Source organism: Schistocerca nitens, chromosome 1, assembly GCF_023898315.1.
Source record: "Schistocerca nitens isolate TAMUIC-IGC-003100 chromosome 1, iqSchNite1.1, whole genome shotgun sequence".
Classification (NCBI taxonomy): Eukaryota; Metazoa; Arthropoda; class Insecta; order Orthoptera; family Acrididae; genus Schistocerca; species Schistocerca nitens.
The window spans coordinates 1,231,409,555-1,231,435,886 of NC_064614.1; the positions used below are offsets into that span (position 1 = coordinate 1,231,409,555).

The window sequence follows — 26,332 nt, forward strand, 5'->3', positions numbered from 1 at the left end:
GAGAAAATCCGTTAGCCCGCCGGGAATCGAACCCGGGAACCTGGGCGGGGGAAGCGAGAACGCTACCGCACGACCACGAGATGCGGGCCACACACTATAATTGTATAAAGTTACTAATCAGGCTTTATAATCAATCGTTACAAAAAAAATAGCCACGAAATGAAATCTATCACCTGACTCCTAATGATAAATAAATTATCACAAAGAGATTTATATTATCTAATTAACATGTAAATATGAGATTCACTGACCAATGCTTTAATAGAACAAGGGCACAAAATAATGGTGTTGAGAATTAGTTGGAAAGTTGTTTAAAGGGCCACATACTGTGAAATACTGAAGACAGTGATCTATTATGAGAGAGTCAATCAGCAGAGATGATAATAATAATAATAATAATTAGCGTATGGCATTGGTGGACGGGAGACCCCTCGCGGGGCGATTCGGCCGCCGCTCCGCAAGTTCTTTAACGCCACTACAGCGACTTGCGAGTGAATGAGAATGAAATGATGATGAAAGACACACACCACCCAGTCATCTCGAGGCAGAGAAAATCCCTGACCCGCCGGGAATCGAACCCGGGACCCCGTGCGCGGGAAGCGAGAACGCTACTGCAAGACCACGAGCTGCGGACAAGCAGAAATAACGATAAACCCCGACTGCACGAGAGAATGTCAATCGGGAATTAAAACTCTGTGGAAAAATCCACATGCAAACTTGTGGGTACCGTAGTGTTTAAACGAGAGCATACGCTGCTGAGAGCGTCGGAGAAGAGTTACTGGTCCCTGTTACATTGGTGCTGCAAATATTTTACCAGCAAGATCTCAGGCACTGTGTAGACCTCCACCAGGCAGCGGTCGGATGCCGCAGCAGGTGACCTGTGTGCTGCTAGATTCTTTCACGATTAATGGCTGTGAATAAAACCCGATGAGAATAATTCCACAAAGAATCTAAACTTCTGTCAGGATCACTGAGAAAGTCCTACTCTTAAGTCTGCGCAAGACTGTCTGCAGGAGGCGATACTGTCAAAACACGTGTTCTTCCTTGAGGTCTAGAGGAGACTCTCCTTCTTGAGCCCAATGCACCAACACTGAAAACTAGCTCTTCGCCATCCCATCACGCTCGAATATATCAAATTGTAGGAGGCCACAAAGTCCCACCAAGCTGGGCAGCAAAAGTTTTTTGTACCCTTCATGGTCGTTGCCGCCAGTTTTGGGTAGGGATCTCCAGTTTTGGCTAGGGCTCTCTGACGTCACATCGACCAGTCAACTCCCTACAACCTAAGTAAAGGGACAGTGCAGAAGAGTACTCTCTGTAAAACCGAATTGGGATTGCATCTTGTTGTGCACATAGTCCGCGTAGTCAGCGCGTACACAACTTTCCCACTAGAGCGCGCCCCACTAGACACAACAGCGCAGGCGCAGCGCTCGTCCGTCTCCGCACGACGAGATGGCGCTGCCATAGAGATGGACCAAATTCTGCTTCCGCCGATCGACGTATTAATATGTAACGCAGCCAATGAGATTGCTGCTAACGTAGAACCTTTTTCTCCTCGCGGATCATACTCGCGCAGTAATACATGAATGCGCGAGGTATTATAACGAGTGTACAGACCTCCGATTAGCCAGTCTGCATCGGTCTGTACCAGTCTGCATTAGTCTGTACCAGTCTATAGTCAAGTTTCAGTCTGCACCTAACAAGATTACCATATTCCTGTACATAGCCATGAAGATAAATGTGTAGACACTTATGTCAAGTATCAGAGATATATGTGAGACTAAGATTAACGTACCAATACCAAAGGAACTTCAGATTGTCAATTGTAAATAGCATCCAGAACCAAGTTAAGTAATTTTTATGCTTGTTATTATTTTAATAAATGTGTGTGAAAATTAATAAAATTCTGTTTAAAGTTGCTCACCGTCAGTCTGCTACTCTAAGCGTGCAAGTGGCATTTCTGTCGTCTGACCTAACGGCAGAAGATAAACACGCCACGATAAGACCACGAGACATATTGCTGACACTCGCCTACTTCGTTAGAGCGACAAATCAAATGATCTGATGGTGTGTGTACTGAAGGTCTTACAGTACGCACACCACACATCTGGATCTTGACCTTTTTGTTTTCAACTCTTGCAGCTTCATTTCTTTTGTGACGGCCTTCGTAGCGACAACACTTCGCTGTAGAAACGGCCTATGAGGTCACCGCCACACTTTTAATAGCGGGCCGACCGGTCCGCTGGAACAGTGAACAGAAAGATGAAAACCCAAACACTCGGATTAAATGAAAGTCGGTACTTATCTTTATTAACGACGATACAGAACACAGTGGTGAACATGGTCTACAGAAATCTGTCTAGTTCTAGTCGGAGTGGCTAGGTCAGCGTCGGCTGACGACAAACAACAAATCTGCTGCGATGAACACACAACTGACTAGCAGGTACACAATTCGGTGGCGAGTATACAACTGAGCGGCGAATCCAGAACTGTCCTAGCGCTCGCGACTCCAGCGCTTAAGAAGCCAGAAGCCAGCGGTGGCGCGCGCAGACTTGTGGCGATTTCCTGTATCGCTGGCGCTGCTTATGCGGACGGCGTCCGGACTTTGATGCTGCCAACCTTTTTGGCAGCGGGCTCGGTTGGCATTACTGGCTAGGATATAACACTCCTCCCCCCCAAATCGCCGCACCGTCGTTGAATAATGACGTGGCGAGCGTCGACGGCGGGGGAGGGGTCTGGCCGCAGACGTAGCAGAAGAGACCGGGGCGGAGACTGTTGTCGGTGGCAGTCCCCGGTCCGCACCCCAGCATTGGCTGCGCGGGGCCTCGGGAAACACCGACTGAAAACCGAGATCAGGGTGCACGCCTGTGACCACGGGCGCAGCTTCTGGTACTGGACGCGACGGGGCGTCGGGACCCACGAAGAGAGGCAGCGTCTCCCGACGCTGCGTCGACGGCTGCTGAGTGGGCGCCGGACAAGGCGCTGCGGTGTCAGACTCCTTGGGGGTGCCCAAGGAAAGCGGCTGCAGGACAGGCTGCACAGCCACCGCTTGGGAAGGCGACCCGGCTGAGGGGTCGACGTCCATCAGCTCCGAAGGCGGTGGCGACTGAAGAGGGACCGCAGGCGCCGGAGCGACCACCTGGGGCGCTCCCGGATGAAGCTGCGCGGGAGGCATCAACGGGACGGGCTGTCGGCGTGGTAGCGGCGACGGCTGCTGCTGCTGTCCTGGGGGCGGCAGCGAAGTCGGAAGGCGCGGCTGGAACCCGCCGCGGACCAAATCTGTGGACAAAGAACGAGCGGCAGAATCCGGTCGGCCAGCGCGGCGCAACTGGTTCTGATGCCTCCTGTGCACCCCAGTAGCACCTTGAACAGTATAAAAACCGCGACCCTGGACATTTATCGCGGTACCACGTTCCCAACGACGGCGACCGTGATAAACTCTGAAAAAAACGGCGTCGTTGCGCTGAAAACGCGTGCGATGCTCAGAAGCGGCGGGTCGATCCGGGGGGTGCAACAACCGTAGTAGGGTGCGATGACGACGGCCGTGGAGAAGCTCCGCAGGCGAAGGGCCGTCGCGTGGCGTGGTCCGGTACGACGACAGGAACGTGATGAGGGCTTGCTGACGAGAGTGCGTAGCACGAAGGCGGTCCATATGATCCTTGAATGTGCGTACAAAACGTTCCGCTGCACCATTCGATTGAGGGTGGAACGGCGGAGTAAGAACATGGCGAATGCCATTGGCAGAACAAAAACTTTCAAATTCAGCAGAGGTAAATTGTGGACCATTCTCAGACACTAAAACTTCTGGAAGACCCTCAATACAAAAAATTGAAGTCAACGCCTGTATAGTTTGTGCAGACGTTGTAGACTGCATGGGCACAACAAACGGAAAATTACTAAATGCATCTATCACGATGAGCCAACGAGAATTCCAATATGGACCAGCGAAATCAATATGTACTCGCTGCCAGGGACCAGCAGGGCGTGCCCACTCAAAATAGCGTTGAGGCGGAGCAGCTTGGTGTTCGGCACACGTCGAACAATCTGTAGACATCTGCGTAATCTGCTTATCAATGCCGATCCATGTACAATGACGGCGGGCAAGCTGCTTGGTGCGGACCACTCCCCAATGACCTTGATGCAACAAGTCGAGGACCTTGGATTGGAGCACTTGGGGAACCACTACACGAAGCTGGTCATTCTCGGTGCGTAACAGCAAAACTCCGTGCGAAACAGACAACAGATGACGTTGCGGATAATAGCGACGAACCACAGGATCCGATATGTCCTTTGCCTTGGACGGCCAACCACGTTGAACAAAACGTAATAGTAAACTCAGATGAGGATCCGTAGCTGTCCCACGTGCCACCTGACGATAATCAATCGGAAAATCCCGGAGGGATTGATGCTCATCGGCGTCAATCTGATGGCAAGAGTCGTCAGAGGAATCGAAGACATCATCCGCAGCAATCGGCAATCTAGAAAGCGCGTCAGCGTTTGCATGCTGAGCTGTAGGGCGATACAGTATCTCATACTGGTATTGTGATAACAAAAGAGCCCAACGTTGTAGTCTCTGAGCTGTCCGCTGAGGAACTGGTTTAGACGGATGAAACAGCGACGTCAGGGGCTTGTGATCTGTGACTAAATAGAATGGTCTACCATAGAGGTAGTGATGGAATTTTGTGACACCGAACACAATAGCCAACGCTTCCTTGTCCAATTGGCTATAATTACACTGAGCTTTGTTTAACAATTTAGATGCGAACGCAATAGGACGTTCGGTGTTACCGACTCGGTGAGACAACACAGCACCGAGACCGAAAGAAGAAGCATCACAAGCTAATACCAGAGGCTTGTTAGGGTCGTAATGAACCAGACAACGATCATTCAATAAAGCCTCTTTAAGCTGCTGAAAGGCTGATTGGCAATCAGCTGACCGCACAAACGGAACATTCTTACGGCGGAGACGATGCAACGGTGCAGCAATCTGTGATGCATTAGGTATAAACCTAATGTAATATGTCAATTTGCCAAGAACTGCTTGCAATTCATGCAGATTGCGAGGGGCGGGCAAATCACGAATAGCTGCTAAATGTGACTGGGAGGGATGAATGCCTTGAGCATTAATAACATGCCCCAGATACTCCATCTCCGTAAGGAAAAATGAACATTTATCGATGTTGCAACGTAGGCCTGCCTGAGACAACACTGTAAACAAACACTCCACATTATGGAAATGTTCAGCAGGCGTCCGACCGGACACAACAATATCGTCTAAATAGTTGCAACACGATGGCACATTAGCCAGAAGTTGTGACAAAAAACGCTGAAAAACAGCTGGAGCTGACGCACAACCAAAAGGCAAACGCAGAAAACGGAACAACCCCAACGACGTGTTTATGACAAAATACTGTTGTGATTGCTCGTCGAGGGGCAATTGCAAATATGCTTCACGGAGATCAATTTTGGAAAAGAAACGAGCGTCCCCTAACTTATCCATCAGCTCGTCCGGTCTAGGCAAAGGAAAAGAATCAATGACAGTCTGAGGATTAACTGTCGACTTAAAATCAGCACACAAACGTAACTTGCCAGACGGTTTCTTTATAATAACTAAGGGAGAAGCCCACTGGCTCGCTGAAACTGGTTGAATAACACCGTCGTTTTGCCAACGACGAAGTTCATCTTCTACAGGTGCCCGGAGGGCGTGAGGCACTGGACGAGCACGAAAAAATCGAGGCTGAGCATTATCTTTTAACGTAATATGAGCGGCAAAGTTCGCAGCACAACCGAGTTCGTCTTTAAATATGTCACTGTATCGTTTACACAAATCGGTTATGCTGTCTTGAGGAACAACAACAGAATTAAGTTGCAACACATTGTCTTGGATAGACAGGCCAAACAAGTCAAAACAGTCTAATCCGAAAATGTTTACACTGTCTGTAGCGCGGAGCACTGTGAATGAAACTGTTTTTGTGTTGCCCCGGAATGTGGCTGGCACGCTACATACACCTAACACAGGAATTTGTTCTCCGCTATAAGTAGCCAAAGAATGTTTTGCCGCTGAAAGTTTAGGGCGGCCGATAGCCGCGTACGTAGCACTATTTATGAGAGTCACAGACGCACCAGTGTCTAATTGAAAATTGAAGGTCTTATCCTGGATGCGTAGCTTCACAAATAGTTTATTACACTGTCTCTGGATCGGTGCAGCGGAGGCGGAAGACACAAAATCAGCGCGTTTAGCGCGTGTTCGCTGCTTACGACAACTCGTGGGTTGGGCGGGTGGAACAACAACTCCCGCTTCACTTGCAGTCTGTACATTGCTTTTTACAGCGTTTGAATTACGCTTGGGTCGCATAGCAGAGGGCTGGGTGCGTGGCTTATTGCGAACAAGTTTATTACCCACACGAACCGTGGAAGAGTCTTTAAACGCGACCTTCTGGGCGGGCTGGCTTTGAAGAACATGAATATCCATGGGCTGGGCAGCACTAGAATTGTTCTTGCGTTTACGCAAACAAACAGTCTGGATGTGTCCTTTCCTTTGACAAAAGTGACAAACCGCGTTTCTTAACGGGCAACGTTCACGAGGATGAGCAAGAACACACTTAGGGCAAGACTTAACTCTATCATTTTGCACACGCGGCTGACGAATGTGTTTAACATGACGCGGCCGGCTAGTGTTTACAGTCTGACTCTGCCGGTGGGGCCGCGGGCGTGACATAACTTGCTTAGCAAGGCAATTTCAGAAATACATGGCTGATCTAACTCACAGTATCTTGGGCTTCAATAATGTTCATCACAGTCTCTAATGACGGGTCAGGCAACTTTAAGATAGCAGGACGAATACGAGAATCTGCAATGTTTTGAGTAATAGCGTCTCGTAACATGACATCACTGTAGGAAGCTCCACACACACAATTAAATCGGCACTGACGGGTGAGGCCCCCTAAATCTGTTAACCACTGTTTATTAGATTGATGTGGCAGTTTCTTTAATCTGAAGAACTTGAATCTGGCCGCTGCCACATGAACTCGCGACTCGAAATACTCAGCAAGCTTGGTAACAACAACGTCATAGTCTAAAGCTTCTGGCTTGGATTCCGGGAACAACTTACAAAGTAGTCTATAGACTTCCACGCCTGCAGTGGAAATTAAATAAAGCTGCCGCTCATTACCTGTGATTTTGTAGACTGACATGTGCGCCTGCAACTGCGCGAAATATTCTTGCCATTCTTCTCGTGATGCCTCAAAAGCACGGAAAGGCGGTGCTGCCTGTGCTTGTTCCTTGTGTGGTGGTGGATTAGCCGCTTGTTTGGCGATTGCTTCCACCAGACTTTGTATTTGCTGACTCTGTAACAAGATCAACTGTTGTAATTCGGCAGACATAGTGAACACAAATTAAACCAGCCCCCAAAATTCTATCTCAAGAAACAAGTTGAACCAGCCCTGCACACGAGTTCGGAAGTCCTCGTCGCCAGTTTTGTGACGGCCTTCGTAGCGACAACACTTCGCTGTAGAAACGGCCTACGAAGTCACCGCCACACTTTTAATAGCGGGCCGACCGGTCCGCTGGAACAGTGAACAGAAAGATGAAAACCCAAACACTCGGATTAAATGAAAGTCGGTACTTATCTTTATTAACGACGATACAGAACACAGTGGTGAACATGGTCTACAGAAATCTGTCTAGTTCTAGTCGGAGTGGCTAGGTCAGCGTCGGCTGACGACAAACAACAAATCTGCTGCGATGAACACACAACTGACTAGCAGGTACACAATTCGGTGGCGAGTATACAACTGAGCGGCGAATCCAGAACTGTCCTAGCGCTCGCGACTCCAGCGCTTAAGAAGCCAGAAGCCAGCGGTGGCGCGCGCAGACTTGCGGCGATTTCCTGTATCGCTGGCGCTGCTTATGCGGACGGCGTCCGGACTTTGATGCTGCCAACCTTTTTGGCAGCGGGCTCGGTTGGCATTACTGGCTAGGATATAACACTCCTCCCCCCCAAATCGCCGCACCGTCGTTGAATAATGACGTGGCGAGCGTCGACGGCGGGGGAGGGGTCTGGCCGCAGACGTAGCAGAAGAGACCGGGGCGGAGACTGTTGTCGGTGGCAGTCCCCAGTCCGCACCCCAGCATTGGCTGCGCGGGGCCTCGGGAAACACCGACTGAAAACCGAGATCAGGGTGCACGCCTGTGACCACGGGCGCAGCTTCTGGTACTGGACGCGACGGGGCGTCGGGACCCACGAAGAGAGGCAGCGTCTCCCGACGCTGCGTCGACGGCTGCTGAGTGGGCGCCGGACAAAAAAAATGGTTCAAATGGCTCTGAGCACTATGGGACTCAACTGCTGAGGTCATTAGTCCCCTAGAACTTAGAACTAGTTAAACCTAACTAACCTAAGGACATCACAAACATCCATGCCCGAGGCAGGATTCGAACCTGCGACCGTAGCGGTCTTGCGGTTCCAGGCTGCAGCGCCTTTAACCGCACGGCCACTTCGGCCGGCGCGCCGGACAAGGCGCTGCGGTGTCAGACTCCTTGGGGGTGCCCAAGGAAAGCGGCTGCAGGACAGGCTGCACAGCCACCGCTTGGGAAGGCGACCCGGCTGAGGGGTCGACGTCCATCAGCTCCGAAGGCGGTGGCGACTGAAGAGGGACCGCAGGCGCCGGAGCGACCACCTGGGGCGCTCCCGGATGAAGCTGCGCGGGAGGCATCAACGGGACGGGCTGTCGGCGTGGTAGCGGCGACGGCTGCTGCTGCTGTCCTGGGGGCGGCAGCGAAGTCGGAAGGCGCGGCTGGAACCCGCCGCGGACCAAATCTGTGGACAAAGAACGAGCGGCAGAATCCGGTCGGCCAGCGCGGCGCAACTGGTTCTGATGCCTCCTGTGCACCCCAGTAGCACCTTGAACAGTATAAAAACCACGACCCTGGACATTTATCGCGGTACCACGTTCCCAACGACGGCGACCGTGATAAACTCTGAAAAAAACGGCGTCGTTGCGCTGAAAACGCGTGCGATGCTCAGAAGCGGCGGGTCGATCCGGGGGGTGCAACAACCGTAGTAGGGTGCGATGACGACGGCCGTGGAGAAGCTCCGCAGGCGAAGGGCCGTCGCGTGGCGTGGTCCGGTACGACGACAGGAACGTGATGAGGGCTTGCTGACGAGAGTGCGTAGCACGAAGGCGGTCCATATGATCCTTGAATGTGCGTACAAAACGTTCCGCTGCACCATTCGATTGAGGGTGGAACGGCGGAGTAAGAACATGGCGAATGCCATTGGCAGAACAAAAACTTTCAAATTCAGCAGAGGTAAATTGTGGACCATTCTCAGACACTAAAACTTCTGGAAGACCCTCAATACAAAAAATTGAAGTCAACGCCTGTATAGTTTGTGCAGACGTTGTAGACTGCATGGGCACAACAAACGGAAAATTACTAAATGCATCTATCACGATGAGCCAACGAGAATTCCAATATGGACCAGCGAAATCAATATGTACTCGCTGCCAGGGACCAGCAGGGCGTGCCCACTCAAAATAGCGTTGAGGCGGAGCAGCTTGGTGTTCGGCACACGTCGAACAATCTGTAGACATCTGCGTAATCTGCTTATCAATGCCGATCCATGTACAATGACGGCGGGCAAGCTGCTTGGTGCGGACCACTCCCCAATGACCTTGATGCAACAAGTCGAGGACCTTGGATTGGAGCACTTGGGGAACCACTACACGAAGCTGGTCATTCTCGGTGCGTAACAGCAAAACTCCGTGCGAAACAGACAACAGATGACGTTGCGGATAATAGCGACGAACCACAGGATCCGATATGTCCTTTGCCTTGGACGGCCAACCACGTTGAACAAAACGTAATAGTAAACTCAGATGAGGATCCGTAGCTGTCCCACGTGCCACCTGACGATAATCAATCGGAAAATCCCGGAGGGATTGATGCTCATCGGCGTCAATCTGATGGCAAGAGTCGTCAGAGGAATCGAAGACATCATCCGCAGCAATCGGCAATCTAGAAAGCGCGTCAGCGTTTGCATGCTGAGCTGTAGGGCGATACAGTATCTCATACTGGTATTGTGATAACAAAAGAGCCCAACGTTGTAGTCTCTGAGCTGTCCGCTGAGGAACTGGTTTAGACGGATGAAACAGCGACGTCAGGGGCTTGTGATCTGTGACTAAATAGAATGGTCTACCATAGAGGTAGTGATGGAATTTTGTGACACCGAACACAATAGCCAACGCTTCCTTGTCCAATTGGCTATAATTACACTGAGCTTTGTTTAACAATTTAGATGCGAACGCAATAGGACGTTCGGTGTTACCGACTCGGTGAGACAACACAGCACCGAGACCGAAAGAAGAAGCATCACAAGCTAATACCAGAGGCTTGTTAGGGTCGTAATGAACCAGACAACGATCATTCAATAAAGCCTCTTTAAGCTGCTGAAAGGCTGATTGGCAATCAGCTGACCGCACAAACGGAACATTCTTACGGCGGAGACGATGCAACGGTGCAGCAATCTGTGATGCATTAGGTATAAACCTAATGTAATATGTCAATTTGCCAAGAACTGCTTGCAATTCATGCAGATTGCGAGGGGCGGGCAAATCACGAATAGCTGCTAAATGTGACTGGGAGGGATGAATGCCTTGAGCATTAATAACATGCCCCAGATACTCCATCTCCGTAAGGAAAAATGAACATTTATCGATGTTGCAACGTAGGCCTGCCTGAGACAACACTGTAAACAAACACTCCACATTATGGAAATGTTCAGCAGGCGTCCAACCGGACACAACAATATCGTCTAAATAGTTGCAACACGATGGCACATTAGCCAGAAGTTGTGACAAAAAACGCTGAAAAACAGCTGGAGCTGACGCACAACCAAAAGGCAAACGCAGAAAACGGAACAACCCCAACGACGTGTTTATGACAAAATACTGTTGTGATTGCTCGTCGAGGGGCAATTGCAAATATGCTTCACGGAGATCAATTTTGGAAAAGAAACGAGCGTCCCCTAACTTATCCATCAGCTCGTCCGGTCTAGGCAAAGGAAAAGAATCAATGACAGTCTGAGGATTAACTGTCGACTTAAAATCAGCACACAAACGTAACTTGCCAGACGGTTTCTTTATAATAACTAAGGGAGAAGCCCACTGGCTCGCTGAAACTGGTTGAATAACACCGTCGTTTTGCCAACGACGAAGTTCATCTTCTACAGGTGCCCGGAGGGCGTGAGGCACTGGACGAGCACGAAAAAATCGAGGCTGAGCATTATCTTTTAACGTAATATGAGCGGCAAAGTTCGCAGCACAACCGAGTTCGTCTTTAAATATGTCACTGTATCGTTTACACAAATCGGTTATGCTGTCTTGAGGAACAACAACAGAATTAAGTTGCAACACATTGTCTTGGATAGACAGGCCAAACAAGTCAAAACAGTCTAATCCGAAAATGTTTACACTGTCTGTAGCGCGGAGCACTGTGAATGAAACTGTTTTTGTGTTGCCCCGGAATGTGGCTGGCACGCTACATACACCTAACACAGGAATTTGTTCTCCGCTATAAGTAGCCAAAGAATGTTTTGCCGCTGAAAGTTTAGGGCGGCCGATAGCCGCGTACGTAGCACTATTTATGAGAGTCACAGACGCACCAGTGTCTAATTGAAAATTGAAGGTCTTATCCTGGATGCGTAGCTTCACAAATAGTTTATTACACTGTCTCTGGATCGGTGCAGCGGAGGCGGAAGACACAAAATCAGCGCGTTTAGCGCGTGTTCGCTGCTTACGACAACTCGTGGGTTGGGCGGGTGGAACAACAACTCCCGCTTCACTTGCAGTCTGTACATTGCTTTTTACAGCGTTTGAATTACGCTTGGGTCGCATAGCAGAGGGCTGGGTGCGTGGCTTATTGCGAACAAGTTTATTACCCACACGAACCGTGGAAGAGTCTTTAAACGCGACCTTCTGGGCGGGCTGGCTTTGAAGAACATGAATATCCATGGGCTGGGCAGCACTAGAATTGTTCTTGCGTTTACGCAAACAAACAGTCTGGATGTGTCCTTTCCTTTGACAAAAGTGACAAACCGCGTTTCTTAACGGGCAACGTTCACGAGGATGAGCAAGAACACACTTAGGGCAAGACTTAACTCTATCATTTTGCACACGCGGCTGACGAATGTGTTTAACATGACGCGGCCGGCTAGTGTTTACAGTCTGACTCTGCCGGTGGGGCCGCGGGCGTGACATAACTTGCTTAGCAAGGCAATTTCAGAAATACATGGCTGATCTAACTCACAGTATCTTGGGCTTCAATAATGTTCATCACAGTCTCTAATGACGGGTCAGGCAACTTTAAGATAGCAGGACGAATACGAGAATCTGCAATGTTTTGAGTAATAGCGTCTCGTAACATGACATCACTGTAGGAAGCTCCACACACACAATTAAATCGGCACTGACGGGTGAGGCCCCCTAAATCTGTTAACCACTGTTTATTAGATTGATGTGGCAGTTTCTTTAATCTGAAGAACTTGAATCTGGCCGCTGCCACATGAACTCGCGACTCGAAATACTCAGCAAGCTTGGTAACAACAACGTCATAGTCTAAAGCTTCTGGCTTGGATTCCGGGAACAACTTACAAAGTAGTCTATAGACTTCCACGCCTGCAGTGGAAATTAAATAAAGCTGCCGCTCATTACCTGTGATTTTGTAGACTGACATGTGCGCCTGCAACTGCGCGAAATATTCTTGCCATTCTTCTCGTGATGCCTCAAAAGCACGGAAAGGCGGTGCTGCCTGTGCTTGTTCCTTGTGTGGTGGTGGATTAGCCGCTTGTTTGGCGATTGCTTCCACCAGACTTTGTATTTGCTGACTCTGTAACAAGATCAACTGTTGTAATTCGGCAGACATAGTGAACACAAATTAAACCAGCCCCCAAAATTCTATCTCAAGAAACAAGTTGAACCAGCCCTGCACACGAGTTCGGAAGTCCTCGTCGCCAGTTTTGTGACGGCCTTCGTAGCGACAACACTTCGCTGTAGAAACGGCCTACGAAGTCACCGCCACACTTTTAATAGCGGGCCGACCGGTCCGCTGGAACAGTGAACAGAAAGATGAAAACCCAAACACTCGGATTAAATGAAAGTCGGTACTTATCTTTATTAACGACGATACAGAACACAGTGGTGAACATGGTCTACAGAAATCTGTCTAGTTCTAGTCGGAGTGGCTAGGTCAGCGTCGGCTGACGACAAACAACAAATCTGCTGCGATGAACACACAACTGACTAGCAGGTACACAATTCGGTGGCGAGTATACAACTGAGCGGCGAATCCAGAACTGTCCTAGCGCTCGCGACTCCAGCGCTTAAGAAGCCAGAAGCCAGCGGTGGCGCGCGCAGACTTGCGGCGATTTCCTGTATCGCTGGCGCTGCTTATGCGGACGGCGTCCGGACTTTGATGCTGCCAACCTTTTTGGCAGCGGGCTCGGTTGGCATTACTGGCTAGGATATAACACTCCTCCCCCCCAAATCGCCGCACCGTCGTTGAATAATGACGTGGCGAGCGTCGACGGCGGGGGAGGGGTCTGGCCGCAGACGTAGCAGAAGAGACCGGGGCGGAGACTGTTGTCGGTGGCAGTCCCCAGTCCGCACCCCAGCATTGGCTGCGCGGGGCCTCGGGAAACACCGACTGAAAACCGAGATCAGGGTGCACGCCTGTGACCACGGGCGCAGCTTCTGGTACTGGACGCGACGGGGCGTCGGGACCCACGAAGAGAGGCAGCGTCTCCCGACGCTGCGTCGACGGCTGCTGAGTGGGCGCCGGACAAAAAAAATGGTTCAAATGGCTCTGAGCACTATGGGACTCAACTGCTGAGGTCATTAGTCCCCTAGAACTTAGAACTAGTTAAACCTAACTAACCTAAGGACATCACAAACATCCATGCCCGAGGCAGGATTCGAACCTGCGACCGTAGCGGTCTTGCGGTTCCAGGCTGCAGCGCCTTTAACCGCACGGCCACTTCGGCCGGCGCGCCGGACAAGGCGCTGCGGTGTCAGACTCCTTGGGGGTGCCCAAGGAAAGCGGCTGCAGGACAGGCTGCACAGCCACCGCTTGGGAAGGCGACCCGGCTGAGGGGTCGACGTCCATCAGCTCCGAAGGCGGTGGCGACTGAAGAGGGACCGCAGGCGCCGGAGCGACCACCTGGGGCGCTCCCGGATGAAGCTGCGCGGGAGGCATCAACGGGACGGGCTGTCGGCGTGGTAGCGGCGACGGCTGCTGCTGCTGTCCTGGGGGCGGCAGCGAAGTCGGAAGGCGCGGCTGGAACCCGCCGCGGACCAAATCTGTGGACAAAGAACGAGCGGCAGAATCCGGTCGGCCAGCGCGGCGCAACTGGTTCTGATGCCTCCTGTGCACCCCAGTAGCACCTTGAACAGTATAAAAACCACGACCCTGGACATTTATCGCGGTACCACGTTCCCAACGACGGCGACCGTGATAAACTCTGAAAAAAACGGCGTCGTTGCGCTGAAAACGCGTGCGATGCTCAGAAGCGGCGGGTCGATCCGGGGGGTGCAACAACCGTAGTAGGGTGCGATGACGACGGCCGTGGAGAAGCTCCGCAGGCGAAGGGCCGTCGCGTGGCGTGGTCCGGTACGACGACAGGAACGTGATGAGGGCTTGCTGACGAGAGTGCGTAGCACGAAGGCGGTCCATATGATCCTTGAATGTGCGTACAAAACGTTCCGCTGCACCATTCGATTGAGGGTGGAACGGCGGAGTAAGAACATGGCGAATGCCATTGGCAGAACAAAAACTTTCAAATTCAGCAGAGGTAAATTGTGGACCATTCTCAGACACTAAAACTTCTGGAAGACCCTCAATACAAAAAATTGAAGTCAACGCCTGTATAGTTTGTGCAGACGTTGTAGACTGCATGGGCACAACAAACGGAAAATTACTAAATGCATCTATCACGATGAGCCAACGAGAATTCCAATATGGACCAGCGAAATCAATATGTACTCGCTGCCAGGGACCAGCAGGGCGTGCCCACTCAAAATAGCGTTGAGGCGGAGCAGCTTGGTGTTCGGCACACGTCGAACAATCTGTAGACATCTGCGTAATCTGCTTATCAATGCCGATCCATGTACAATGACGGCGGGCAAGCTGCTTGGTGCGGACCACTCCCCAATGACCTTGATGCAACAAGTCGAGGACCTTGGATTGGAGCACTTGGGGAACCACTACACGAAGCTGGTCATTCTCGGTGCGTAACAGCAAAACTCCGTGCGAAACAGACAACAGATGACGTTGCGGATAATAGCGACGAACCACAGGATCCGATATGTCCTTTGCCTTGGACGGCCAACCACGTTGAACAAAACGTAATAGTAAACTCAGATGAGGATCCGTAGCTGTCCCACGTGCCACCTGACGATAATCAATCGGAAAATCCCGGAGGGATTGATGCTCATCGGCGTCAATCTGATGGCAAGAGTCGTCAGAGGAATCGAAGACATCATCCGCAGCAATCGGCAATCTAGAAAGCGCGTCAGCGTTTGCATGCTGAGCTGTAGGGCGATACAGTATCTCATACTGGTATTGTGATAACAAAAGAGCCCAACGTTGTAGTCTCTGAGCTGTCCGCTGAGGAACTGGTTTAGACGGATGAAACAGCGACGTCAGGGGCTTGTGATCTGTGACTAAATAGAATGGTCTACCATAGAGGTAGTGATGGAATTTTGTGACACCGAACACAATAGCCAACGCTTCCTTGTCCAATTGGCTATAATTACACTGAGCTTTGTTTAACAATTTAGATGCGAACGCAATAGGACGTTCGGTGTTACCGACTCGGTGAGACAACACAGCACCGAGACCGAAAGAAGAAGCATCACAAGCTAATACCAGAGGCTTGTTAGGGTCGTAATGAACCAGACAACGATCATTCAATAAAGCCTCTTTAAGCTGCTGAAAGGCTGATTGGCAATCAGCTGACCGCACAAACGGAACATTCTTACGGCGGAGACGATGCAACGGTGCAGCAATCTGTGATGCATTAGGTATAAACCTAATGTAATATGTCAATTTGCCAAGAACTGCTTGCAATTCATGCAGATTGCGAGGGGCGGGCAAATCACGAATAGCTGCTAAATGTGACTGGGAGGGATGAATGCCTTGAGCATTAATAACATGCCCCAGATACTCCATCTCCGTAAGGAAAAATGAACATTTATCGATGTTGCAACGTAGGCCTGCCTGAGACAACACTGTAAACAAACACTCCACATTATGGAAATGTTCAGCAGGCGTCCAACCGGACACAACAATATCGTCTAAATAGTTGCAACACGATGGCACATTAGCCAGAAGTTGTGACAAAAAACGCTGAAAAACAGCTGGAGCTGACGCACAACCAAAAGGCAAACGCAGAAAACGGAACAACCCCAACGACGTGTTTATGACAAAATACTGTTGTGATTGCTCGTCGAGGGGCAATTGCAAATATGCTTCACGGAGATCAATTTTGGAAAAGAAACGAGCGTCCCCTAACTTATCCATCAGCTCGTCCGGTCTAGGCAAAGGAAAAGAATCAATGACAGTCTGAGGATTAACTGTCGACTTAAAATCAGCACACAAACGTAACTTGCCAGACGGTTTCTTTATAATAACTAAGGGAGAAGCCCACTGGCTCGCTGAAACTGGTTGAATAACACCGTCGTTTTGCCAACGACGAAGTTCATCTTCTACAGGTGCCCGGAGGGCGTGAGGCACTGGACGAGCACGAAAAAATCGAGGCTGAGCATTATCTTTTAACGTAATATGAGCGGCAAAGTTCGCAGCACAACCGAGTTCGTCTTTAAATATGTCACTGTATCGTTTACACAAATCGGTTATGCTGTCTTGAGGAACAACAACAGAATTAAGTTGCAACACATTGTCTTGGATAGACAGGCCAAACAAGTCAAAACAGTCTAATCCGAAAATGTTTACACTGTCTGTAGCGCGGAGCACTGTGAATGAAACTGTTTTTGTGTTGCCCCGGAATGTGGCTGGCACGCTACATACACCTAACACAGGAATTTGTTCTCCGCTATAAGTAGCCAAAGAATGTTTTGCCGCTGAAAGTTTAGGGCGGCCGATAGCCGCGTACGTAGCACTATTTATGAGAGTCACAGACGCACCAGTGTCTAATTGAAAATTGAAGGTCTTATCCTGGATGCATAGCTTCACAAATAGTTTATTACACTGTCTCTGGATCGGTGCAGCGGAGGCGGAAGACACAAAATCAGCGCGTTTAGCGCGTGTTCGCTGCTTACGACAACTCGTGGGTTGGGCGGGTGGAACAACAACTCCCGCTTCACTTGCAGTCTGTACATTGCTTTTTACAGCGTTTGAATTACGCTTGGGTCGCATAGCAGAGGGCTGGGTGCGTGGCTTATTGCGAACAAGTTTATTACCCACACGAACCGTGGAAGAGTCTTTAAACGCGACCTTCTGGGCGGGCTGGCTTTGAAGAACATGAATATCCATGGGCTGGGCAGCACTAGAATTGTTCTTGCGTTTACGCAAACAAACAGTCTGGATGTGTCCTTTCCTTTGACAAAAGTGACAAACCGCGTTTCTTAACGGGCAACGTTCACGAGGATGAGCAAGAACACACTTAGGGCAAGACTTAACTCTATCATTTTGCACACGCGGCTGACGAATGTGTTTAACATGACGCGGCCGGCTAGTGTTTACAGTCTGACTCTGCCGGTGGGGCCGCGGGCGTGACATAACTTGCTTAGCAAGGCAATTTCAGAAATACATGGCTGATCTAACTCACAGTATCTTGGGCTTCAATAATGTTCATCACAGTCTCTAATGACGGGTCAGGCAACTTTAAGATAGCAGGACGAATACGAGAATCTGCAATGTTTTGAGTAATAGCGTCTCGTAACATGACATCACTGTAGGAAGCTCCACACACACAATTAAATCGGCACTGACGGGTGAGGCCCCCTAAATCTGTTAACCACTGTTTATTAGATTGATGTGGCAGTTTCTTTAATCTGAAGAACTTGAATCTGGCCGCTGCCACATGAACTCGCGACTCGAAATACTCAGCAAGCTTGGTAACAACAACGTCATAGTCTAAAGCTTCTGGCTTGGATTCCGGGAACAACTTACAAAGTAGTCTATAGACTTCCACGCCTGCAGTGGAAATTAAATAAAGCTGCCGCTCATTACCTGTGATTTTGTAGACTGACATGTGCGCCTGCAACTGCGCGAAATATTCTTGCCATTCTTCTCGTGATGCCTCAAAAGCACGGAAAGGCGGTGCTGCCTGTGCTTGTTCCTTGTGTGGTGGTGGATTAGCCGCTTGTTTGGCGATTGCTTCCACCAGACTTTGTATTTGCTGACTCTGTAACAAGATCAACTGTTGTAATTCGGCAGACATAGTGAACACAAATTAAACCAGCCCCCAAAATTCTATCTCAAGAAACAAGTTGAACCAGCCCTGCACACGAGTTCGGAAGTCCTCGTCGCCAGTTTTGTGACGGCCTTCGTAGCGACAACACTTCGCTGTAGAAACGGCCTACGAAGTCACCGCCACACTTTTAATAGCGGGCCGACCGGTCCGCTGGAACAGTGAACAGAAAGATGAAAACCCAAACACTCGGATTAAATGAAAGTCGGTACTTATCTTTATTAACGACGGTACAGAACACAGTGGTGAACATGGTCTACAGAAATCTGTCTAGTTCGAGTCGGAGCGGCTAGGTCAGCGTCGGCTGACGACAAACAACAACTCTGCTGCGATGAACACACAAGTGACTAGCAGGTACACAATTCGGTGGCGAGTATACAACTGAGCGGCGAATCCAGAACTGTCCTAGCGCTCGCGACTCCAGCGCTTAAGAAGCCAGATGCCAGCGGTGGCGCGCGCAGACTTGCGGCGATTTCCTGTATCGCTGGCGCTGCTTATGCGGACGGCGTCCGGACTTTGATGCTGCCAACCTTTTTGGCAGCGGGCTCGGTTGGCATTACTGGCTAGGATATAACAATTTCAATACCAAAGAAACTAGTTTATATATTTTGTAAATGTATCACTCTTAAGAATCAAATGGCTCTGAGCACTATGGGATTTAACTTCTGAGGTCATCAGTCCCCTAGAACTTAGAACTACTGAAACCTAACTAACCTAAGAATATCACGCACATCCATGCCCGAGGCAGGATTCGAGCCTGCGACCGTAGCGGTCGCGCGGTTCCAGACTGTAGCGCCTAGAACCGCTCCGTCACCACGGCCGGCACGCTTAAGAATCCCAGTTCTTAATTTAATTTTATTTTTTATTCGTCTTCCCTTCACGTCAGGAATTTCTATAAACAATTAATTATTTCGGTGGAACTGTGGAAATTGGACTGATATCCCCGTCCTAGTTTTTGTCATTAGAGCAGCGAATCCTGGAAACCCACACAAATTATGTGGAAGCCTCTGACGAGTTGTGCAGGCCAACAACTGTGATGCAGATCAACAAAGGGCGCGGCCCCGAGGTGGGCCAAAAAATGTTTTGTTTTGGCGCGACCGGCCGCGGCCGGAGGGTCCGTACAGTATACTCTTTGTGGGATTACGTGTTTGCTCTGAGCCTTAATCAGGGCAGCTAATTAGCCCGTCCGTTTGGATGCCGCATTTCGGCCTGCCCGCTATAAGCTGCGTACCCGGATCAGTGATTACTATATTGACAATGGCGTTTTGCGAGCGGGAAAATGCGAAAACTCGGTAGGAGGTAATCCGGCGAGATTATAAACCGTGACATTTTGAAGTTCCCTGTCTCTTACCCAGTGAGCGAAAGGTCGTGAAACACGTGAAGGTACAAATATTTCACAATCGTAGTCTAATTTAAAGTAGTTACTTCTGACAGGCAACGCCACACAGGGTAGGGAAAACTAATGACTGTTTTTAAACAAATTTTTTGAAAACTGTATATTACGTAAAAAGGGGAGCGATTCTGACTGGTGCGAATAATAGGTGTTGGTAAGTTTTGGCAGCAAAGTACTGACACGAACTATTTACAGAAGAATGGAAAAACGGGTAGAAGCCGACTTCGGGGATGATCAGTTTCAGTTCAGAAAAATCTTGGAACACACGAGGAAAGGCAAGTCTACTTTTACAGCATTAGCGGATTTAGAAAAGCTTCTGATAATGTCGATTAGAATACACTGTATGAAATTCTGGAAGTAACTGGGATAAGATACAGGGAGCAAAATATTATTTACCACTGGTACAGAAACCAGACTGCAGATATTAAAATCGAAGAGAGAACACAGACAACAGGTTCGCAGAACAAGCAAACGTCAAACGAACAGTGAAACAGTGTGTGTTTAGAAGCATAGCTCATCGACCCTGTACAAGCACGAAAACGTGAAATCTAAGTACACACAATTTGTATACATTTCCGCCAACTCCCAAAATCACCATTTCACTAAACCTCTTCACATTCAGCATATTCTCGAACACATTTCGAACACTAGTAATGTAAACTAGAAAAAACTAACGTAAAAAAAGACAAAACGATAGTCAAGCAGTAAGACAGGGAATATGAAACTTCCTGGCAGATTAAAATTGTGTGCCCGACCGAGACTCGAACTCGGGACCTTTACCTTTCGCGGGCAAGTGCTCTACCAACTGAGTTGCCCAAGCACGACTCACGCCCGGTCCTCACAGCTTTACTTCTGCCGGTATCTCGTCTCCTACCTTCCAAACTTTACAGAAGCTCTCCTGCGAACCTTGCAGAACTAGCACTCCTGAAAGAAAGGATATTGCGGTGACATGGCTTAGCCACAGCCTGGGGGATGTTTCCAGAATGAGATTCTCACTCTGCAGCGGAGTGTGCGCTGATATGAAACTTACTGGCAGATTAAAACTGTGTGCCGGACCGAGACTCGAACACGGCACCTTTGCATTTGACTCTCGGCCCTTCCTCTGCCAGGAAGTTTCATATCAGCGCACACTCCGCTGCAGAGTGAAAATCTCATTCTGGAAACATCCCCCAGGCTGTGGCTAAGCCATGTCTCCGCAATATCCTTTCTTTCAGGAGTGCTAGTTCTGCAAGGTTCGCAGGAGAGCTTCTGTAAAGTTTGGAAGGTAGGAGACCAGATACTGGCAGAAGTAAAGCTGTGAGGACCGGGCGTGAGTCGTGCTTCGGTAGCTCAGATGGTAGAGCACTTGCCCGCTAAAGGCAAAGGTCCCGAGTTCGAGTCTCGGTCGGGCACGCAGTTTAAATCAGCCAGGAAGTTTCATATCAGCGCACACTCCGCTGCAGAGTTAAAATCTCATTCTCAAGACACGGAATCTTCGTAGAAACCAGAACGTAAAATAATTGGATTAGAGCCATAATTTCATATTAAGTCTAAAAACGGGAAATAACATAGCAGTGAAAAGCCTTATTAACTGCAGATAACATACTGCAGGAAAAAATTATAGTTACACTGCGAATGTCAGACAGCCACATGAACACCAAAATGTAATACTAAGGCATGTACTATTCCTGTTGCATTCCTGTTAATACTTTCATTAATGTAGTACTATAATCTCAAAAACTGCTTTGTATTATAACACAAAAATTCTTTATCTTTTATTTAACAGAGACTAAATGAACCTGCTGAAGATGGAGAAACTTCTCCGATACATATTTGGGTACCTAAACGAGAAGAATTTTATTTGCTCAAGGCAGAACCACATTTCCATATTACATACGAAAGTGGTTGAGAAGATAGGATGACAGGCTTGTATCTCATCCCAGATATTATTCAGTCTATAAATTGAACAAGCAATGAAGTAAACCAAGGTTACATTACGAGAGGGATCTGAAGTTCAAGAAATAAAAACTTTGAGGTTTGCCAGGGACGTTGTAATTGTCAGAGACAGCGAAGAACGTTGGGCGCAGCTGAAGGGAACAGACAGTGTCTTGAAAAGCAGTTATAAGGTGAACACGAAAAAAATTAAAACAAGATTGATGGAATACAGTTGAATTAAATGAGCCAACGCAGAGGGAAATAAATCAAGTAATGAGACACTTTACTTTTCCGTGTGTCCAGATCAAATTTTATTTTTCCAGTAGTTATCCACTCTACGGCTTTGTCGTTGGTTTGTAGCAGGTCACTAAAACTGCAGGGCTCCGGCAGTAGTCGGCTCACGAGCAGACGTGCCTCGTCTTGTACCTCTCCGCATCCGCAAAGAACGTCGTCATCGTTAGTCAGCAGTCCCCACTTGCACAGATTAGTTTTGCATCTGGGTACACCAGCCCTCAGCCTATTTAGTGTTCTCCACACTGTATAAAGAAGTTTGTTTCCAGGTACCATTTGCTCTTTTTGAATTATCTGTAGTGTGGTTTGTTCATTCTCCCATTTACGGACTCTATTATCTTCCTGTGAACCGTCAAGGATCTTGGTTCTTGCAATAAAGCTATTTCTAGACTTAAGCCTCCGAGCCTGAGTGACGTGCCCATTCAGTGGGTGTCGAGAATCTGTCTCTTTCTTTGTTCTCTCAGCGTCTGCTGCCACCTGCCTTCTGATCTTGGATGGGGCAATTCCAGCAAGTAGGTACAAATTACCCGTTGGTGTGGGTCTGAGACAGCCTGTAACAATTCGCATTGTCTTATTTACACTTACATCAACCTGTTTAGCATGTGCAGATGCTTCCCATACTGGCGCTGCATAGTCTGCTGCAGAAACACACAGAGCAAGTGCTGATGTTCTCAGTACTGATGGTTGAGCTCCCCATTCACAGTTTGTCAGCCTGCGGATGATGTTATTCCAGGAGCAGAATTTAGCCTTGGTGTTTTGGCAATGCTGCTTGAAGGAAAGCGTTCTGTCAAGTACAACCCCGAGTATTTAGGTGTTGGACAGTGCTTTAGCTTCTTACCTTGCCATGTAACGTCGAGCTCAACTCCAGCATCTCTATTGCGCAGATGGAAAGCACATACTTGGGTTTGTCAGGGTTTGGCTTGAGCTGATTGGCGTCGTAGTATTGAGCCAGTTCTTCAAGCGCTCTAGAGAGATTTCCAGATGTTGCATCAAAATTGGACCCTTGGAACACCACAGCTGTGTCATCAGCATATACGAACAGTCTTGCATCTTGAGGTACAGGTTGGTCATTAGTGTACACATTATAAAGGATGGGGGAAAGTACACTTCCTTGTGGTAAGCCATTCTTCTGCAGTCGCCATCTACTGTTCTTAACATTTAGGGAGACATAAAATCTTCGATTCTGCAGAAGACTACCAAGAACCATCGTCAACGTACAGTCCCCTGTGAGGTGATGTAATTTGCGCAATAGCTTTCTGTGGTTTACAGTGTCGTATGCAGACGTAAGATCTGTGAAAGCTGCTCCAGTTATTAATTTTTTTTCAAACCCATCTTCTATATGTTGCGTCAGATTAAGTATTTGCCCACAACAAGATCTTCCTGGCTTGTTCCTTTATGAGCTTTCCATCTATAGTTTCTGCCATCCAGTTGAGAATCATCCGCTCCAATATCTTACAGAGATGGCATAGAAGTGACACTGGTCTGTAACTTTTGAGGTCCTTTATCTCCTTGCCAGGTTTTAGTAAAGCCACCACTCTCGCCTGCCGCCATAATTTTGGAATATTCAGCTCTTTAATACAGGTGTTCATCATTTGTAATAACCAGTTTCGAGATTTGGGCCCAAACTGTTTTATCTGCTCCGTTCTAAGGTAATCAGTTCCAGCGGCCTTATTCAGTTTCATATTCTGAATGGCGTCTTCCAGTTCGGTTGCTGTGAATGAAGCATTGAGGAGTCCGTTATCTTTTTGTTCTTGGGGTATAACTATTTCCCTTTCTCTTTTCCCTTTGGTTTTCCCATTCTTCAGAAGTTGGCTAGCAATCTGATTTGCTGTTACCCCGTTGTTCTTCGGCTGGTGGTCAGTTGGGTCTCCACTTAAGTTTTTCAGTGATTTCCATGCACGTCTGCTGTTTTATTTCATGTGAAGATTCTCGACTAGTTTGCGCCACCGTGATCTCTTATCCTCAGCAATAGACTGCATTAGTTCCTCCCCAGCCTCCATCGTATATTCGCTGAAGGGGTCCTGAGTGAACAGCTTTTGGTACCTGTCAAGTGAGACCTTGTTGCTACCGGTCAGACCCTGGATGTACTGGGTACGGTAACCCCTTGGGATGTTTTTCCTTGAGATCCCTTTCACAAGATCGATAAATCTACCATACTCATCTGGTCGAGGAGGGATTTTCTTAATCTCTTCGTCCAATTGCTCTTTAAATTTCTGCCAGTCTGCCTTTTTGAAATTAAACCGTCTTCGGAAAGGCACCTCCTCTAGTTTAACCATGGCATTCACAACACAAATCACGGATCTGTGTTGTGTACTTGGGATAGGTTCTTCAACAAGCTTCATGCACAGTGCTGCCAACTTCCTACTCACAAAGATGTTGTCAGGATTATATCCCCTTCTCCATCTTCTGCTGTTGAACGATGCTGGCTGTTTTGGGTCATGAATGAGTTGTAGTTCATTAGTGTCAGCCCAGGATTCAACTGTACATCATTCTCATCAGTCTCATTATATCCCCATGCTTCACCATGGCAGTTGAAATCACCCATGACAAAATTAATATGGTCGTATGTAAAATTGTTTGGTTCATGGAAAACAAAGTCCACGTATGGTGGTTTGTACACAGACGTCACAGAGAACTTCTGGGCGCGAATGGTAAGTACTTCAATGTTATTTACTTCTGTCATTGATGTTACGTTGAGCCGGGGTCTGATGAAAATCGCACTCCCATGCTTGTCGTGAGGTCTTTCAATGGCCAAATCCATTCCTGCTATTTTAGGTCTGTGGCTGGTGGCTCCCCGGTGTGTTTCCTACACCAACAATACGTCGCATTCATGCTTATGGCACATGTCTGCTAATAAAACACTCTTATGACTAGAGAATCCTTCAATATTTATCGAGATCGTCACAAGGGGTGGTCTTGATAAAGGCCGTTGTATCTTGATGTTAAATTGGTTTTGGACTTTATCTTAAAGTTTATGAGACACTAAAAGTAGTAGATAAGTTTTGCTATTTGAGCAGCAAAAAAGAGAATGCTGACCAAAGTAGGCCGCATATACCACGTAAACTTTTTATGTTTTTTTCTTATATTTGTAAATTTTCTTATGTTTGTAAAAATTCCTATCGGATGTTTCATCGATTTTGTACTGTCTGTCTTTTCTTGTGCGTGATAGAGAGGGGACGTGGATTTCTGTTTAGTTCACTACTAATATGAAATACATTAATTGTTACAGTACGGAGTCAACTTCATTTACGAGTTCCTTATTTCATATTTCTGCGTTACCGGTGTTACATGGTAGAAATTTTTTGTGTATGCGAAGAATCATAAGCCTGACTGTCTGGAGCGTGTGTCGCTGTGCCTAAATCAGCTGAGACACGCGCTCCCGAACGAACTCACTAATGTTGCGACTTATGTGCGGCCCCAGCAAATTTCCATCGTAATTATTATTCAAGTAATTTTTAACTGATCAGTAGAATTTCCTGACGAAGTATTTCAAGGCGTGTTGCCTTAATGCTTTAGGTCTAGAAGAAATTTTGCTGGTGGTTTACTCCTTTGGAAACGAGCTTCGTAAACTCACTTGTCTACTCACTGTGCGTTCAATGTGGCTGCACGAGTTGTATTTAATCACGCTGGAGCCCCAAATGATTGCAGCCTTTAAGCAGTTCTGTACGAAGTATTTAATGGGCTTTTTTAAGGTATTTCAGTGAATCATTACACTTGTGCTGCCTTGTCAATTAACCATCTGCTATGCCAGCGTTCACGACTGTAAGTTCCATCAGGAATTATCATCCCTTTTCTCTGCAGTATTTGCGGGCGTGCTTATATTTGCCAAGAGTACTCGACTAATCCTTCGTATAAATTAATCACCATTTGTATGATCTCGTTCGTTGACCCCATGTTGTGCCAATTAATGGGGGGGGGGGCATTCACCCGTGTTTAACCCCTGCCTTCTACTAAATACGTTTTATCTTGTTTAATTTTGAAAAGTTTATTGTAGCTTCCTGGTGTTTTGAGACAATCATTACAGTGTGTTGTCTCGTTCTGTGAGTGAGTGTGAGGCTAATACTGCAATTGAGGGTTTCCGTATTGATGTATCACAGCAGCTCCCTTGTGAAATTTCTTAGCACACCTAAGTTGTCATTGAAATAATTGTCCCTGTCCCTGCACTTTCGGGGGCAGTTCCACCCGTTGGCTTATAGCGTGGTCTGTAATACATTCGGATGCGCGCCAGCATAGCTTTTTGTTCTGACCTGAAA

General features: G+C 48.2%; 1 protein-coding gene across 1 annotated transcript in view; it reads right to left on the reverse strand.

Annotated features, from left to right (window-relative positions):
• Window positions 1–824: 824 nt before the first annotated feature.
• Window positions 825–26,332, reverse strand: part of LOC126233746 (uncharacterized) — a 126,818-nt gene continuing 101,310 nt past the window's right edge. The window contains exons 2-5 of the mRNA XM_049942882.1: window positions 14,016–14,348; window positions 8,480–8,812; window positions 2,759–3,276; window positions 825–911 (exon numbers count right to left, since the gene is read on the reverse strand). Coding sequence (XP_049798839.1) covers window positions 825–911; window positions 2,759–3,276; window positions 8,480–8,812; window positions 14,016–14,348 — 1,271 coding nt within the window. The remainder of the gene's footprint in view (window positions 912–2,758; window positions 3,277–8,479; window positions 8,813–14,015; window positions 14,349–26,332) is intronic.